Below are 17,486 nucleotides of genomic sequence, written 5' to 3'. Positions count from 1 at the left end.
GCCTTTATCTGATCAGGAACGGACAAATGTCAAGGGGGAAGGAAAAAGATGCAGAAAGAGAAAGTGGAAGAACAGGAGGATACTGAGTAGATTTTGATTTCTACAATCAACAATTTGGTATTTGAATTTAAACAGCTTAAATATAGCTTCAGGTAAAATTAAATATTTTATTTGTTTTTGTTTTTATAAAATTATTAAATAATGTAATATTAATTCTTCCTTGGGTTTGTAGTGGTTCCTCATTCATACTGTATATTCAGGTTACATTTAATGAAAATGTGAGTGTCAACTTCTTTTGGCAATTTCCAGATATAAAAAACAACTAACTATATAGCAGCAAGTCACTAAAAGCTCCAAGCTATCTATGGCACTGACATTTTGTTTTTCTTTCAATTCAGTGACCTTTATACTTCTAATCGCTAATTGCTGCTCTTGGTAACACACATGTAATCAGCTTACACGACCCCATGTAAAATGCACTGTTCAGCATGGCAGCATCACAAGCTTTCCAAGAGAAAAGGCTACATGACCAAAGGTGTAGTTAATAATGCTTACTCACCTTTCTGCCAGCTCACAGTTTTTGATACAGTGAGCTGAAGTGGATTTTCCTACAGAAATAAGACTGCCTATTAAGTAAAAAACAATAATTAAAAAAAAAGCTAAAACCAACCAAACAAAAACAAACAAAACCTAAAACCATAAAAAATAAAAGGACAAGCTTGGGCTCTTTTTATTTGCCACCTTCTTTTTCAAGGCTTCAGAATGAACCCTTTCAATCCCCTCAGCACGCTGAGGTCACTAACGCTTGTGTCTGCACGGCACCTGGCACTCATACAGTCCTCACGCTCCTCAGGAAAGGCTTTCTGGACACTTCACCACAACCTTCTGGGTTTTTTTTTAAGAAACTAAGATCTTTATATAAACTGAAACCTTTCTGACTGAGAATGAAGATGATTAGAAGTTCAAAGTAGCTCTCTGTATAAAGGACTTTTTCCCAATCCTGCGTATAAGCATTAAATTACTTTACATTTTTGTAAATTCTCAAAGGCAGGAAAGAATCTCAAACTAAGCCAACATACTATGCCCATCTCAAGCAGAGAGAAAACATCGGCCAGCATGCATCCTATATTGGTCATGAAGAAGAACTAGAGCTCCCAAAGGCAGTAATCACGAGTATTTCCCTGGGACCACCATCCCCACAGGCAGCAGCAGAAACTGCCATCATTATCACATGGCTACGTCTTAAAGGCGACTTTTTCCCCAGTCCAGTATCAGTGCCATCACTACAGAAAAACGCTGAGCAAAAAATTTTGTTTGTTGACAATCACCAGCTCTACTAATCAAGCTCAAATGCATGCTGCTCTACATTTCTAATTTACTATCTCTACTTCCTTTATCCTTTTTATTAGAAACTACTACAACTTCTCACACTTCGTGTTTCCTTGTAGTCTTCCTCCAATACTTTCACTGATCGATCACTATCACAAAGGACAACAAATTGTCCAAGGCAAAGAAAAACACACTCTAAAATTATGTTACAAGCATGAGTATCTTAAATGTCTCAGTAGCTGTGGTCAGCTATTTACATTATCTTCACCTGTGTCTTCCCTTGCAAATCTGCTGCTTACATTAGTTAGTACTAAAATAACACTTAAGTTTTCCCCCACAGAAGTTGAAAGTTTTCAGATGACCCAAACAATAGGCACAAAGTTGATGGGCAATGTGTGACTAGCTGTCTGAAATTTGAAAAAGCCTCTCCAACCCCCATCCTCTCCAAGAGGTATCAGTGAAATACTCTGCTACCACAGGTACTTCTATTCACAGGATGGTACTGCTTATTTTGAAGAGATCTTCATCATCTGGCTGGCAAAAGGTTCCCGTTAGACTACTACCGCATGCAACAACTGCTGTAAGCAGAACTTCAACAAAAACAACCGCCTCAGGAGCAGCTGTGCAAGTCAAAGGCCACGAGGGAGACGAGCCAGCGTATCAGAGAGAGATGGTACCACAGGAAAATCCCATCCATCCACTCTGGTAAGGCTCCCAGGCTGCTAACGCTTCTGAATATGAGCAAAGTAGCTGCACTAAAATAATTCCTCCCCTCTCACATATGGGAGTACTCTGAGCTAACAGAACAGGAAATGCTAATTACTTCTATATCCTAAAAATCAACACATACGTTCTTCCCTGTTAACCTGGGTCAAACTTGATCAGTAACTAATAACTAAAACATTTGCTGCTCAGTACACCAGCAGTTCCCTACAGCTATAGCTACATACAGCACAAAGATTCAGAATTAATCAAAGATTTAATATTTCTATTACAGGGAAAAATCAACATTTTGGTAGAGTTTTACATACATATCAGGACAAAACAACCCAAGGAAAATCCCTAGAAACTTAGACTTGTTTCAGCAAAATCTGGGGAGGAGGCTTTACATTAAGCAGTACCAATAATTTCCACTCTGTTTGCTCCCAGCGTCCACCATCATAGGATGGAAAGCTCAAGCTCAGTGTTGTTGGGAGCCTCTGCCCTCCATCAAGGGGAATTCAAAAGCGCTGGGAGTCCCGGTTCCAAAGACCACAACGACACTGATGCCCATGTCCACAGCACAGTTTGCATGGCAGGACATCCATGCCTCTGGAGATGCAGTTCAGCAGGCTATGCAAATTAAAAACTTCGTACACAGCTTGATTCCACAAAACAGACATTTTCAGAAGAGCACTTCCTCCCCTAGAAAGGAAAGTGATTCGTTCTGGCTGTATAAAATAAACACTCAATGAGAAAATGCTAGTTTTTACCAAGTATTCCCTACAAAATGAACTTCACAGAATATACTGATTTTGCTGGTAATTCGTTAAACATCACAGAGGTGTTTTCCATGAGGAAGAAGAAGTATATTTATTTAAATCATACTGAAAAATGCACAAATGAGGAATCCTCATCCCATCTCCTCCCTAACAAAACAGTACATACAAAGAATTACAATATTTCTTCAGAAACACACAGCAAGTTACACAAAATTATTGCTCCACTTTTCAGTGTCACATGAAGCCTTGCTAGAAGGGTCCTTAAGTATCGATTTGTTTCTAACTCCAAAGCACACTGAAGCAGATTAACATATCCAAGAAACTCCTCTGTCATGCTATGTTCAAGACGTCATTCTAAATAGGCACAAATGCACCTTATTATGTCATTTAACAATTCTCTAAGACTCCTTCATCCTCTCAGTATCCAGTGAGACCTTAGATCAAAATCAAAAGTTTTCTTTTTAATCCATGAGTCATTCATAACTCATTAGTAACTCATTTTGAAGAGTACTTTGCTGAAGCAGAACCTCAGTAACTCACACTGAGATCCCTGCCTTGCAATTTAATTTTCTGCATTAGAAAGAAAATAAAGAAGGCAAAAAATGCTTTTCTGTATTAGAAACATCCTTCAATTATTATTTATTATGATAATTTTACGGTAAGAGCAGGTGTGAGGTAGTATTTTTAAATCAAGTAATGATTTTCTGATCTTATAAAAAAAACTGTCTTTCTGACAAGTACCAAAAGAATTGTTCTTCGGAATGAACATGGGAGTAGAAGAAAGAAGAGAGTGAGAAGAATCATAGAACAGTTTGGGTTGTAAGGGAGCTTCTAAGTTCATCTAGTCCAACCCCTGCAATGTGCAGGGACATCTTCACCCAGATCAGGTTGCTCAGAGCCCTGGCCAGCCTGGGATGGGGCATCGACCACCTCTCTGGGCAACATGGGACAGCATCTCACCACCCTCATTGTAAAAAAATTCTTCCTCATGTCTATGCTGAATCTCCTCGTTTAGTCTAAAACCATTACCCCTTGTCCTATTGCAACAGGCCCTGCTAAAATGTCTGTCCCTCTACTTCAAGTACTGAAAAGCCACAATAAGTTCTCCATGGAGCCTTCTCTTCTCCAGACTGAACAACCCCAACTCTCTCAGCCTGTCCTCACAGCAGAGCTGTTCCAGCCTCTGATCATTTCTGTGGCTCCTCAGGCCCCTCTCCAACAGGTCCATGTCTTTCCTGTGCTGAGGGCTCCAGAGCTGGACACAGGACTCCAGGTGGGGTCTCACCAGAGCGGAGCAGAGGGGCAGAATCACCTGCCTCGACCTGCTGGACACGCTCCTCTTAAGGCAGTCCAGGATACAGTTGTTGTATGTCACTGCTTAGGGCTCATCTAGAACATCATTGCATTAGAAATAAGGCTTTAAATCCTCCTACTTCTGAAGAAGAAACAGTCCTACCAATGTACTATACATGACTTCATGTTATTCTAAATGGATCTTGGATAATCATCTCTCCTCACAACTGGGATCACTAAGCATCCTACTACCTCTCAGGTAAGTAAAAAATAACGATGTGTTTCATGAATCGCCCTCATGTGTGAACTCACATTAAACTTTCGACATAATAGAATGCAGTGTAAGGTATGATCACAGGAAGCAAACCAGAAAGTTTTAATAGCAGATATGTTCCGAAACAAACAGAGCAAGGCAGAACTATGCACCAACATCTACCTCTATCCTAGCTCTCCAAGTATGGATTATCCTATATTTTTTACACGAAATACTTCACAACAACAGCTGTTCAAGTAAAATGTATTTTGGATTACAGATATATATTTCATTTTCTTCAATATTCCCTTTGCAATGTGTTTTGATTGTCAGGTTTTGGATGCAGAAGAAAACATCAACAATGGAAGTTTACTTGCTTACCTCCAAAAATGAAAAGCGAACAGAGGACTGCATGGACTGCAGGGGCTTGTTGGGGTTGGGCTCAGGCTCCTTGGGGTGAGACTGCAAGTTAAAATAATGTCATCTCTAGTGAACAGAAGGTTTAGCAAGAGTCGCACGTTTTAGCGTAGGAGTTATGAAAGGAGTTTCGGTTAGAACCAAAACATTACTGTCCTCCTGAATGAAGTGATTGACAGTAGCCACACAGTTTTTGACTTAAGATGAAACTGATTTAAATAAAAACAAATATGAATTCTGGTGCTGGTGCATATAGTTAACTATGTTACACTCCTTCCAGGAACAATAGTTGTGTACAAAGTCCACAGAGAGGGGAAAAAAATGGTAACTTGTTTCAGACTTCTAAGCATTCTGTATGAAACAGGATCATGGGACTGGGACATTTTTTAATTTTAAAAAATCTTGGGTTTTTATAAAGTTTTTGATGTGTGAGTCAGATTTATTAAAAACAAAACTAAAATTGATGATGAGCTTTCATCAGCAATAATTTAAAAAAAAAACCAAAAACAAATTTCAGATCCTTACTAAAAACTGATGCTATGTAGCATCAACTTCCATCAATTCCACTATAAAATGTTCCCTCACAAATATCAAGTAAGCATTTGGCTTAAAGGTGACTTCAAGAAGCTGCCTCAAGTGCATGTGGATTCAAAAGGTCTCTCAAAAAAAACAGTAGGCCACTGACAGGTTTCCAGGTTTCATAGATGCTCTTTTAAAATATACTCATGCAGTCACATGCACTTGCCCCCATAAAACTTGTAAATAAGGTTTTTGGTTTTGTTTTTAAAGCTGAAGTCACCTGTCGAACAGCAAATGCAGCTCTGCCTTCTGTGCAGACTGAGTAAAGGCAGAAGCTTACTGGAAACTTCTTCCAGATCACCTTCATAAAGATTTGTTCTGCTATAGACCAGATCCTTGCAGTCAGCCAAAACTAGCACTTCTGTCCTGTCCACAGGGGAGACACAGATGGCCAATAAGCTAAGCACAGCTAGCTCCAGTTCTAAAAGCTTGTTTTCAATTGCATGACACTTTGCCAGATTTTAAAAATTTTCCATGAAAGCCTTTCAAGAGTGATACCTGGTTTGGTTTTTTTCTGAACATTTCAGCAGGAACAGTACTATGACTTCTAAAAGAGATTAGGGATGACTTTTTGAAATTGCACCCTTTCCTTCTTGAGATGCTTTGGCGAGGACACAAAGTTTGGCAGGGACATGCGCACGAAGGCGTGTTGTTACATCCTGACAAGGACACTGAGCTAGGGCAAGTTCCTCTGGCTGCTGGCTGTGCCTGGATAATCCCTGAAGTAGGTGCAGAGCACACTGCCAACACAGCCCAGCAGCTGGATATGAGCTAGTTTGATTTCAGCTCTGGACTAGCTGTGCTAGCACAACAGTATGTCTGAGATAATAAGCTCCATTAAGAGCCAACGGCTCAATATTTCACTCTGAAAATGGCTAAACCGAACTCAGCTCACATCAGTCTGCCTCTGCAGGTCTGCAGAGACAGGCCTGGATTAAGCAACTCGTATTTCTGCTGTTTTGCTGAGGCACTCTCTGATGCACTGCACTGACCTGCTGCAACATGCACCGGACTTTATTTGCATGTGATCAGTACAGGCTTGTAAAAAGGGGGTTTCTGTACTTTTAATTCTATAGGCCCTATCTCTTATTCTTCCCTGCAGGTCTGCTGCAGCAAAGCTGGCAGTTTGTCTCCATTTGCTTGCTTGTACATCCCCCTTTCACTTGCCTGTCCGTGTGGCCCTCATTGTTGATAAACTGGGAAACTGTCCCGTGCCGCACCGTCAGCGCTCACACTGCAGCTCCTCGGGTGCGCAGCAGGGGAAGAGATGAGGCAGGTGATACAGACAGCAACCAGCCTCCAACAGGACCACATGCAGGGACAGGAGCTGACACCAATGGAAATAGAAGCCAGGCCAAGGGAGAGGGAGAACTGGCACCAGCTGGCTGAAAAGCACAGGGCTGTGGCAGCAAGAGAGCATGGGACTGCTACGGAGTAACAACTGGCAGCAAGGAACCTACTAAAGCCAGAGTAGTGAAAAGGAGAGCGTAAAAACAGCTCTGGCACTGAAGGAGAATAATATATTAACTTCACACCCCAGAATGAGATCTCTAAGTCACCCCAAATCCCAATGACGTCCAGTGGCAAAGCCCATCTCCCTCCCTGTAGTGGGTGGCACATCCACAGCAATGGAAGCCCTACACCTGAGAGTAGTTACTCATAAACTTCCTCATTTACATTACTGTAACACCTCAGTCTCAGCTGTGGTGCAGACTCTGAGGGCATTCAATATCAAATGTGCTTGTACTATGGATCTATAAATTCCCACTGAGTGATGACACTGGAGTGTCAATCCAGTTCTTCTATAGAACTTGCTTCTCAGCTTTGGTGTTTTAAGACCTACAAATTACATGCAAAAACCTGTTAAAACAAATTATCACAGAGCATATGCACAAGGCTGACAGGCAGCCTTAATTCTTACACTTGCTAAATTTTGAATGCTTCGTTTTGGATCCTTAATATTCTTTGAAAGAGCTTTCTGCAAGTAATGAATATAAAATAGACAGACTGTATTAATATCTCAGAGAGACAACATAATTCTAGTCCCAACATTATAACTTTATTGGAAGAAAGGAATCAGCGCGTGAAGAATGTTTTGAGGAATAAGTTGTATTTTTTTCCCCCCAGATATGTGCTTTTATAGGTGATTGAAAATAATAATTTGGGAGACAGGACTTCAGTTGGCATTGACTCAGCTCTGACAAATCATAAGAGAACAACTCTATGGGAATCATTAAGTGCCAGCAACCAAAATATGATACTTTCCTTTCTGTACAAATAAATTAAGTTTAGAAAGTAGCAAGTGTGATGGCAAAAGAAAGTCTAATATATGGAAAAATTAAATATATCCAGGTAATGTTTTAGCAAAAACAATGATCAAAGCTGAATTTAAAATAGAATTATTAATTTTGTCAGTATTAAATATTGTCAAAATATGGCAAAGCGAGTGTAATTATGTCACGTTAGCATGAAAAAGGAGGAAGCAGTAAATTATTACCTCATATTACCAAAACAGACATATGTTGAAAAAACAGTAGCATGAATCATTTTTTGTCCTTTGCAGTTAATGATGTTATTCTCATATGATGATTACATAATTCAGTGAAGATTGATTTTAAAACATTTAAATTGCCACATCTCAAAAGGAGTATAATTATCAATTATTCATGGAAACCATTTTAATGAGCTCCCTGATAAGACCCCTCCTACAAAACTCCTGAGAAATTAGCAATGCTATTTTTTTCAGAAAAATATCTAGAGCTTACTCTGCTCACAGCTAACACACTCTGCTCTCAGCAAAAGATGTCAGACTGAAGTGCAGAATTTCTCACTGACATTTCACAAACGTAGTTCTGGGGAACCCAATGTAACATCTACAGCTCTTCTGAGGGAAAAAAGTGCTCTGTCACCTTCATGTGATTATTAGAATAAACTATTTGCTATGCTGCATGCTTACCTATACACTTCTCTTTAAAATATGGCAGATGTCAGAGATAATACCTTTCATAGCTAAATAACTTTACCGCAGGCATCTGCAGCATTCAGGGGTTTTTTTCTCCATCAAGAATGGGGAAGTCCCAGGGAATACTAAAGGATCTGACGCAACCATATCTATTCACCTAGATAAAATTAGCAAGTTCTCATGGTGATTATGACATGCACACATACATGCCTGACATGTCAACATAGACTGTAGGTATGTATGTATAGAAAAAAATTTGGGTTTAACTAACAAATCTTGGGTAAACATATGCTGACATTTCTGAATAAAAGACTACACTTACTGTCACTATATATTAAAATTACATATTTACATGTAGTTACTCTCTAAATAGCTGAAAGCATGCAAATGAATTAATCAGTTTTAAGCGAGTACCAAGTAAACATACCGCTAAATTAGGTAAACATACTTACTGCAGAGACTATCATGAATCCTCCAGAATGTCAATACAGTTCATTAGTGTAGTTACATACGTAAAATGCAGCTTGTTCCTGATGGATTTTCAGGAACAGCATTTCTATAATGCTTTGATCTCTCACAGTGCTCTCTATTATTCAGCAGACACAGAGGCCTTTCTAAAAGGCAGCACTGGAATAAACAAACAGTAATAGAGAGCTGGAGAGAAAGACACACCATGGCCTACTGACAGATTCTTCCCCTTCGAGCTGACAGGACACTCCATGCACTGAGATTCAGTAACTTTAAATATGCAGAAATGCCTTCCTTCCAAAGGTACTGCAATATCCCAGCTCCGGGCTTGCACATTTTCTGAAACCAACTGCAATGCATTTAAAACGTGTTCTTTCAACCTGGAGCTGCAGTGCTCCCAGACTGTCAGCACAAACAGCTCCTGGTTGCACGAAAGCCGGCATCATGCAGAAACCATTAAAATATTAAAGACACGCAATACTTACTCCAAGGTCAGCCCTGGAATTTGTAGCCTTTCCCGCTGGGCTTTCATTGCTGTTACGTGTTACCACACTCTATTGTAACCATGACACACATTCACTGGCAGCATCCTGGCGATGACAGAGAACCAAATGAACCACTATAAAGGAACGGACTAACGATCTTGCGGGGGGGGGGGAGGGTGGGGGAAAGACCGCAAGTTTGGGTCCTTCCACCTCTAGCTGTCAGGAGGAGCTGCCGGCTGCCTCTCTGGGGTTAGCGATCCTGCGAAGCGAGCGGCGCGTTCAGTGGTGCCCGTGCAGTGATTCATGGCCGGTGCGCTGCAGCGCGGCGCCCCGGGAGAGCAACGAGCACTCCCCGCGCTGCGCCAGCCCACCGCAAAAACACCCGCGGTGCCTCGGACCGACGGCTCCTCTCGGGAAATGTCAAACATTCGCCACCCCCTCTGATCCTGCCGAATAGGATTTAGCCATCTTGTTTAAGTCACATTATCCCTCTCCTTGGTAAACAGGCCGGCAGTTCCTGCAGTCATAGAACCGCTGAATGAAAAACAAGGCTCTTCTCCTTTAACGGGGAAAATTAATTGCCAAGGCATTTGAAGAACAAATATCTTCTTGTAACACTGAGGTCAATACAAAAGGAAAAGTTATTATTCTGTGCTGTAATGGTTGCACTTGAATTTCAAAGGCAAATAATCTAGAATTTTTATTAAAGGTGAGAGCCAGACCTAGAAATTGCAGGAAAGTATATCAATTTCAGGTTTAAATGTAATTTCACTTACAAGTAAACCAGTACACAATGGTTTGTGCACAGTTTTAGATCAGTGCTGCTGTGTAGGATGCTGGTTTTAATAAAATTCTATGCCTTTTTTTATGTAGTCTCTCTTAGTCTGAGGTTACCCTTTTAATAAATAAATATTGTGAATTGTTCCATGAGGACTAGCATTTTTTTGTGTGCTATAAAACACCAAGAAAAGCAAGGGCACTGTGCAAGTACTTATTTTTAGTAATTTAAGTGCTAGAATATTTTATCTAAACCACATAGTTTTCCTGTGTGACTCTTAATTTGTACCTTTTGCACAATATGACAATGTCAACCATGTGATTTTATTTTTTGCCAGAGCTCTGGCCCTCCTCTGGGCATAGACAACTTCTACAGACTGGTCAAAGCACAATACTAAATGTAGCTGCTGTTTCTTGGGGTCCTGTCGAGGGTTAGGATTGCGGGGTGACAATCAAACCCTGGCAGATGTATTGTTAACCTCCTCTCCCCCCCACTTCCCCCTTTTGCCCCTCCCTCTCCCCCCTTCCCACTCAGGACAGGCGATCGGGAGGGAAAGAAGGACAGAGAGAAGAGAGTTGGAAAAGTTAAAGATGTTTTACTAATGCTACTAATAAGAATAGAGAAAATAATACAAAATATACAAAACCAATCTTGTAAGTCTCAGCAACTGCAGAGCCAGCACCCAAAGTCCTGGATTAGACTCTGTAGCCAACCGGAGCTGGATTCAGTCTCTCACTGGCCTCAGTTCACAGGGACAACCAGCAAGGTCCTCTCCTAATGTCGGCCATGAGGAAAAAAGGGAAAAGGCAAAGGGAAAAGGGACGAGATCCTCGTGATCTCCCACTTTTATATGAAGTATTCACGTGAATGGAATGTTATACACCATTGGTCAGTCTCTCGATCACCAGTTTCTCGTTGCCCCTCTCGCGAGATGTCCATCCGTGCTTATCAATAAGTTTGCATTCCATTGCTAGGTTTAACCAAAACATGTGTCGGGTTCTCCAGGAAAATGCAGCTAATATGAAGGCTTTAGCTGACAGGCAAATTCACTAAAAAAGAAACTTGTTTTTAACAAAACCAGGACATTCCACCCCTTATAATATGACATTCACTGAATACTTATCAATACAATCTATCAATACAATCTAATTAATCACTACTACTATATATATATATACATATGTACATATATACACAGGAGTAATTAATCAGTGGACCATCCTTTGAAAAGTTCATTAAGTTCATTTTGTCACAACAGTCTCCCAGGGCAGGAAAAATGGTACAAGTGCATCTCATGACCACTGTTTGTGGGTTAAGAACACCAACTTCGAAGAAGGTGTCGGGCGCCACTCGAAGAAGCTAGCTCTAGTTTCATCACCATTGTCTTGATCTGAAAGACACTTATTAAACATTGTTAGTGCAGCAATTCACATCATACAGTTCAGCATTGCATATTTTCACCTAAAATCAAATCCCCTTGAGGTACACACCGAACTTCTCCATCCTTAAGCATCACCCACCAGGTGCTGCCAGGTCCCTGGGCGAAAACAATCCCACGAATAGGTTTGCCTTTGCCTGAGGCAGGAGTAACCCAGACTGCCTTTCCTAAGATATTTTTCATGTGTACTACAGGGACTTTATCTCCTTCTACAGTCCGTAGAATTTCTGATTGGGCAGGCCCGGCTCGATTGGTTGATCCCCTAGTGTTGACCAACCAAGTGGCTTTTGCTAAATGTGAATCCCAGTTTTTAAAGGTTCCACCACCAAGTGCCTTTAGTGTAGTTTTTAACAAACCATTGTACCTTTCAATTTTCCCAGAGGCTGGTGCATGATATGGAATATGATATACCCACTCAATACCATGTTCTTTGGCCCAATTGTCTATAATACTGTTTTTGAAATGAGTACCATTGTCTGATTCAATTCTTTCTGGCGTACCGTGCCGCCAGAGGACTTGCTTCTCAAGGCCCAAGATAGTATTTCGGGCTGTAGCATGAGGTACGGCATATGTTTCCAACCATCCAGTGGTTGCTTCCACCATTGTAAGTACATAACGCTTACCTTGACGTGTTTGTGGAAGTGTAATATAATCAATTTGCCAAGCTTCTCCATACTTATACTTTAACCATCGCCCCCCATACCATACAGGTTTTAACCGTTTCGCTTGTTTGATTTCGGCGCAAGTTTCACATTCATGAATAACCTGTGAAATAGTGTCCATAGTTAAATCCACCCCTCGATCACGAGCCCATTTGTATGTTGCATCTCTACCTTGATGCCCTGAAGCATCATGGGCCCACCGAGCTAGGAAAAGTTCACCTTTATGTTGCCAATCCAAGTCCACCTCAGCTACTTTGATCTTAGCAGCTTGATCCGCTTGTTGGTTGTTTAGATGTTCCTCGGTGGCTCGACTTTTAGGCACATGAGCATCTACATGACGAACTTTCACAGGCAGGCTCTCTAGCCGAGCAGCAATGTCTTGCCACAGTGTGGCAGCCCAAATGGGTTTACCTCTGCGCTGCCAGTTGCTTTTCTTCCATTGCTGTAGCCACCCCCACAAGGCATTTGCTACCATCCATGAGTCAGTATAGAGATAAAGTATTGGCCACTTCTCTCGTTCAGCAATGTCCAAAGCCAGCTGGATGGCTTTCACTTCTGCAAACTGACTGGATTCACCTTGTCCTTCAGTGGCTTCTGTAACTTGTCGTGTGGGACTCCACACAGCAGCTTTCCACCTTCGATGTTTTCCTACAAGACGACAGGATCCATCTGTGAACAGTGCATACTGCTTATCAGTCTCTGAAAGCGTATTATATGGTGGTGCTTCTTCAGCACGTTTTACTTCCTCCTCATCTGGAGACATCCCAAAGTCTTTGCTTTCTGGCCAGTCTGTAATAACTTCTAATATCCCTGGACGGTTGGGACTTCCAATTCGAGCTCGTTGCGTGATCAGTGCAATCCATTTACTCCATGTAACTTCGGTTGCATGATGTGGAGAGGGAACCGTCCCTTTGAACATCCAGCTCAGCACCGGCAGTCGAGGTGCCAGGAGGAGCTGTGCTTCAGTGCCGATCACTTCTGAAGCAGCTCGAACTCCTTCATATGCTGCTAGTATCTCCTTTTCAGTTGGAGTATAGTTGGCCTCAGATCCTTTGTATCCTCGACTCCAAAAACCTAAGGGTCGACCTCGGGTTTCTCCTGGTGCTTTCTGCCAGAGGCTCCAGGTAAGTCCATTATCTCCGGCTGCGGTGTAGAGCACATTTTTAACATCTAGTCCAGTTCGGACTGGTCCAAGGGCCACCGCATGAGTTATCTCACGCTTAATTTGTTCAAACGCTTGTCGTTGTTCAGGGCCCCACTCAAATTGGTTCTTTTTACGAGTCACTCGATAGAGAGGGCTCACAATGTGGCTGTAGTCAGGAATATGCATTCTCCAAAAACCTACAACGCCCAAGAAAGTCTGTGTCTCCTTCTTATTAGTAGGTGGAGACATTGCTGCAATTTTGTTGATCACATCCATTGGGATCTGACGACGGCCATCTTGCCATTTTATTCCTAAAAACTGGATCTCTCGTGCAGGTCCCTTGACCTTACTTCGTTTTATGGCAAAACCAGCATCCAAAAGAATATGAATTATTCTCTCACCTTTCTCGAAGACTTCTTTCGCTGTGTCGCCCCATACGATGATGTCATCAATATATTGCAAGTGTTCTGGAGCTTCACCTTGCTCCAGCGTGGTCTGGATCAGTCCATGGCAGATGGTAGGACTGTGTTTCCACCCCTGGGGCAAGCGATTCCATGTGTACTGGATGCCCCTCCAGGTGAAAGCAAACTGCGGCCTGCACTCTGCTGCTACAGGAATAGAGAAAAATGCATTAGCAATGTCAATTGTAGCATACCACTTGGCTGCCTTTGACTCCAGTTCAAATTGCAGTTCTAGCATGTCAGGCACAGCAGCACTCAGTGGTGGTGTGACTTCATTCAGGCCACGATAGTCTACAGTTAGTCTCCACTCGTCACTAGACTTACGCACTGGCCAGATTGGGCTGTTAAAAGGTGAGCGAGTCTTACTGATCACACCCTGGCTTTCCAATTGACGGATCAGCTTCTGGATAGGAATCAAAGAGTCTCGATTGGTGCGATATTGCCGGCGATGCACCGTCGTGGTAGCAGTTGGCACCTGCTGATCGTCAACCCTCAGCAGTCCTACAACAGAAGGGTCATCTGAAAGACCAGGCAAATCAGACAGCTGTTCAATTTTCTCAGTGTCCACAGCTGCTATACCAAATGCCCACCTATACCCTTTTGGGTCCTTAAAATACCCTCTCCTGAGGTAGTCTATACCAAGGATGCACGGAGCATCTGGACCAGTCACAATGGGATGCTTTTGCCAGTTTTTTCCAGTTAGGCTCATTTCAGCCTCTACAACAGTCAGCTCCTGGGATCCCCCAGTCACTCCAACAATATTGATGGATTGCGTTCCTTTATAATTAGAAGGAATTATTGTGCACTGAGCACCAGTGTCCACTAAAGCTTTATACTCCTGGGGTTGTGTTGTACCAGGCCATAATATTTGTACAGTCCAATAGACTCTGTTATCCCTTTCCTCCACCTGGTTGGAGGCAGGGCACCTCTAATTCCTGTTTTGCACAGTCTCTGGGTGTGAATTAGAGGTTCCTTCAAGAGCATCAGAATCTCTTCTGCTCCTTTTGTAAACTGGAGCAGCCACCTTCCTAGGAGTTTTTCCTTTTATCTCACGTACTCGTTCTTGAAGTTCTGAGGTAGGCCTTCCGTGCCACTTATTCATGTTTTCTCCCTGCTCATGTAGGAAGAACCACAGTGAACCTCTTTTTGTGGGCTGTCTCTGCCCTCTCTCTCGAGATTGGAAACGCCTTCTCCTAACAGCTGAAACATAGGTTTGTGCAGGTCGTGAACGGTACGAGTCTTCTCTGAGCTCTTTGATTTCTAGTAACAGCTTTTCAAACCGGTCATCAGATTTTTCACACAGTTTCTCCACAGCGGAGACACAAGCCCGTAGAGAACCAGCAAGGCTGTCCTCAAAGTACCGGAGCTGCTCAATCACTTCATTAATTTCTTGTATACCTCTAGCTGACCAGACCATTCCTGCCAATGACTTAGCATATGCAGGTGGTGCACTTTGTACAAATCTGCGCCACATAGATTTTGTACAATTGATTCTATCTGGGTCTGTCCCTTCTTGGCTGTTTGGTCCTAGATAGATGATCTCTCGCACAGCTAATTCTCTCAGGAACTGGATACCTCTCTCCATAGTATTCCATTTCCCTAACTTGGATATACAATCTTCCTTGTAGGGAAATCTGACTTTCATAGCTGCCAGGAGTCGGGTCCAGAGAGTAGCGGCATTAGACTCTCTTGAAATTGCCCTATCAATGGTGGAATCTTTTGACAGAGATCCCAGCTGCCTGGCTTCACCACCTTCTAATTCAATTGTTTCTGCCCCATTGTCCCAGCATCGCAGCAGCCAGGTTAAAATATTCTCGCCTTCACGACGACTAAAGTCTTTTCGCAGATCTCTCAGCTCACCTGGAGAAAAGGACCGAGTGGTGGTCACTTCATCTCCACCCTGTCCTGATGATGATGCCTCTTGGGTTGATGTTGGCCCTGTGCCATCACCTGCTGCACGGGTAGTCTTTCTAGTGACTTTCTTACAACCAGCAACTGATGCTGATATGGGTTCACCATCATTTGATTCATTTTCAGAGTCTGAATGACTGTCACAGTGATTGCTGTGGTTACAGCAGCAACAGTGCCCAGTGTGTGAAGACGGGGGGGCTGCCTTGTTAGCCTTTGAGGCTGGAGAAGTAACGTTATCTGCAGCGACCTTGGCAGAGGAGCTCTGCGGAGGAGCTGTAGCTTCAGCCTGTGAAGCCGCGGTTGGGGGGGCAGTGGCTGCAGCAGCAGCTTTGGCTGTTTTGCCTTTTCTCGAGCGGCTAGGAGTGCTTTTTGCTAAAGCTTCCGAAGACGCACCGCAAATCTCAGGACTAAGAAGAGACGCAAACCTCCTATTGAACCTCATTTCTCTTAACAGTAACACAAACTGACACACATTCAGCAAACCAAATAACACCATCACAGTTCTATCAAAGCTCCAAGGATATTCAAAGTTCTCTAACACATTTGCAAACTGTCCCAGCGAAATCACAAAAGTATTGTTAGTCAGCCTTTCTAAAGATTCGCTTGACCAATTAGCAAATATAGAGCCATTCTGCTCTTTAATCTCTCCTGGAGGTTTTTCAAGGTAAAGCAGAAGCGAGTAGAAATTCATTAGCGGCTGCAGTATAATGAAATAAACCAGTGCCATACCACACAGAATCATCATGACCGCTGTCCAGTTTCTTGTTGTTATATAGTGAATACTTCGATTCAGAAAGAAACACCAACACAGATATGGGATCAGCGAGCACAATGTAGAAAATAACTGATACAACTTTTGCCATAACATCTTTAAGTCAATGTAATTCACTTTGCCTTAATACCACTAAATAATATCCAAAGCAAACAGACGCGCGAGTATCACAACTCTATGAGTTGGCACCGTGCCAAGAAAATTGAAAGGTACGTCAGAGCAGTAGAAAAGCCAAAAATCTCCAAATTTACCCCTTTCTCTTGCCCCACGTTGGGCACCAATTATCTGTCGAGGGTTAGGATTGCGGGGTGACAATCAAACCCTGGCAGATGTATTGTTAACCTCCTCTCCCCCCCACTTCCCCCTTTTGCCCCTCCCTCTCCCCCCTTCCCACTCAGGACAGGCGATCGGGAGGGAAAGAAGGACAGAGAGAAGAGAGTTGGAAAAGTTAAAGATGTTTTACTAATGCTACTAATAAGAATAGAGAAAATAATACAAAATATACAAAACCAATCTTGTAAGTCTCAGCAACTGCAGAGCCAGCACCCAAAGTCCTGGATTAGACTCTGTAGCCAACCGGAGCTGGATTCAGTCTCTCACTGGCCTCAGTTCACAGGGACAACCAGCAAGGTCCTCTCCTAATGTCGGCCATGAGGAAAAAAGGGAAAAGGCAAAGGGAAAAGGGACGAGATCCTCGTGATCTCCCACTTTTATATGAAGTATTCACGTGAATGGAATGTTATACACCATTGGTCAGTCTCTCGATCACCAGTTTCTCGTTGCCCCTCTCGCGAGATGTCCATCCGTGCTTATCAATAAGTTTGCATTCCATTGCTAGGTTTAACCAAAACATGTGTCGGGTTCTCCAGGAAAATGCAGCTAATATGAAGGCTTTAGCTGACAGGCAAATTCACTAAAAAAGAAACTTGTTTTTAACAAAACCAGGACAGGTCCCTAGTTCATTTTTGGAAGAAATTATTGAGTTCACAAGTACAGATCCATGGGTTTCAGAGACACAGGGCAATCTCCTGGTTATTGAAACTGCTGAACTGG

At 42.5% G+C, this 17,486-nt stretch overlaps 1 protein-coding gene across 15 annotated transcripts in view; it reads right to left on the bottom strand.

Annotated features, from left to right (window-relative positions):
* Positions 1 to 17,486, bottom strand: part of MAST4 (microtubule associated serine/threonine kinase family member 4) — a 313,227-nt gene that overhangs the window by 124,850 nt on the left and 170,891 nt on the right. The window contains exons 1-2 of one of the 15 annotated variants that reach the window (XM_071802654.1): positions 9,268 to 9,603; positions 4,738 to 4,818 (exon numbers count right to left, since the gene is read on the bottom strand). The exons of 12 other annotated variants lie outside the window; for them this stretch is intronic. In XM_071802654.1, the coding sequence (XP_071658755.1) occupies positions 4,738 to 4,818; positions 9,268 to 9,314 (128 nt within the window). In that variant the 5' untranslated portion in view covers positions 9,315 to 9,603. Of the gene's footprint in view, positions 1 to 4,737; positions 4,819 to 9,267; positions 9,604 to 17,486 lie in introns of those variants that run through there. 2 more of the 15 variants (XM_071802655.1, XM_065860155.2) reach the window with 2 other exon arrangements.

The sequence above is a fragment of the Patagioenas fasciata genome, chromosome Z (genome assembly GCF_037038585.1).
Source record: "Patagioenas fasciata isolate bPatFas1 chromosome Z, bPatFas1.hap1, whole genome shotgun sequence".
NCBI classification, from domain to species: domain Eukaryota; kingdom Metazoa; phylum Chordata; class Aves; order Columbiformes; family Columbidae; genus Patagioenas; species Patagioenas fasciata.
The sequence above is the reverse complement of the archived record's forward strand: the minus strand, read 5'-3'. Positions and strand labels throughout refer to the sequence as shown.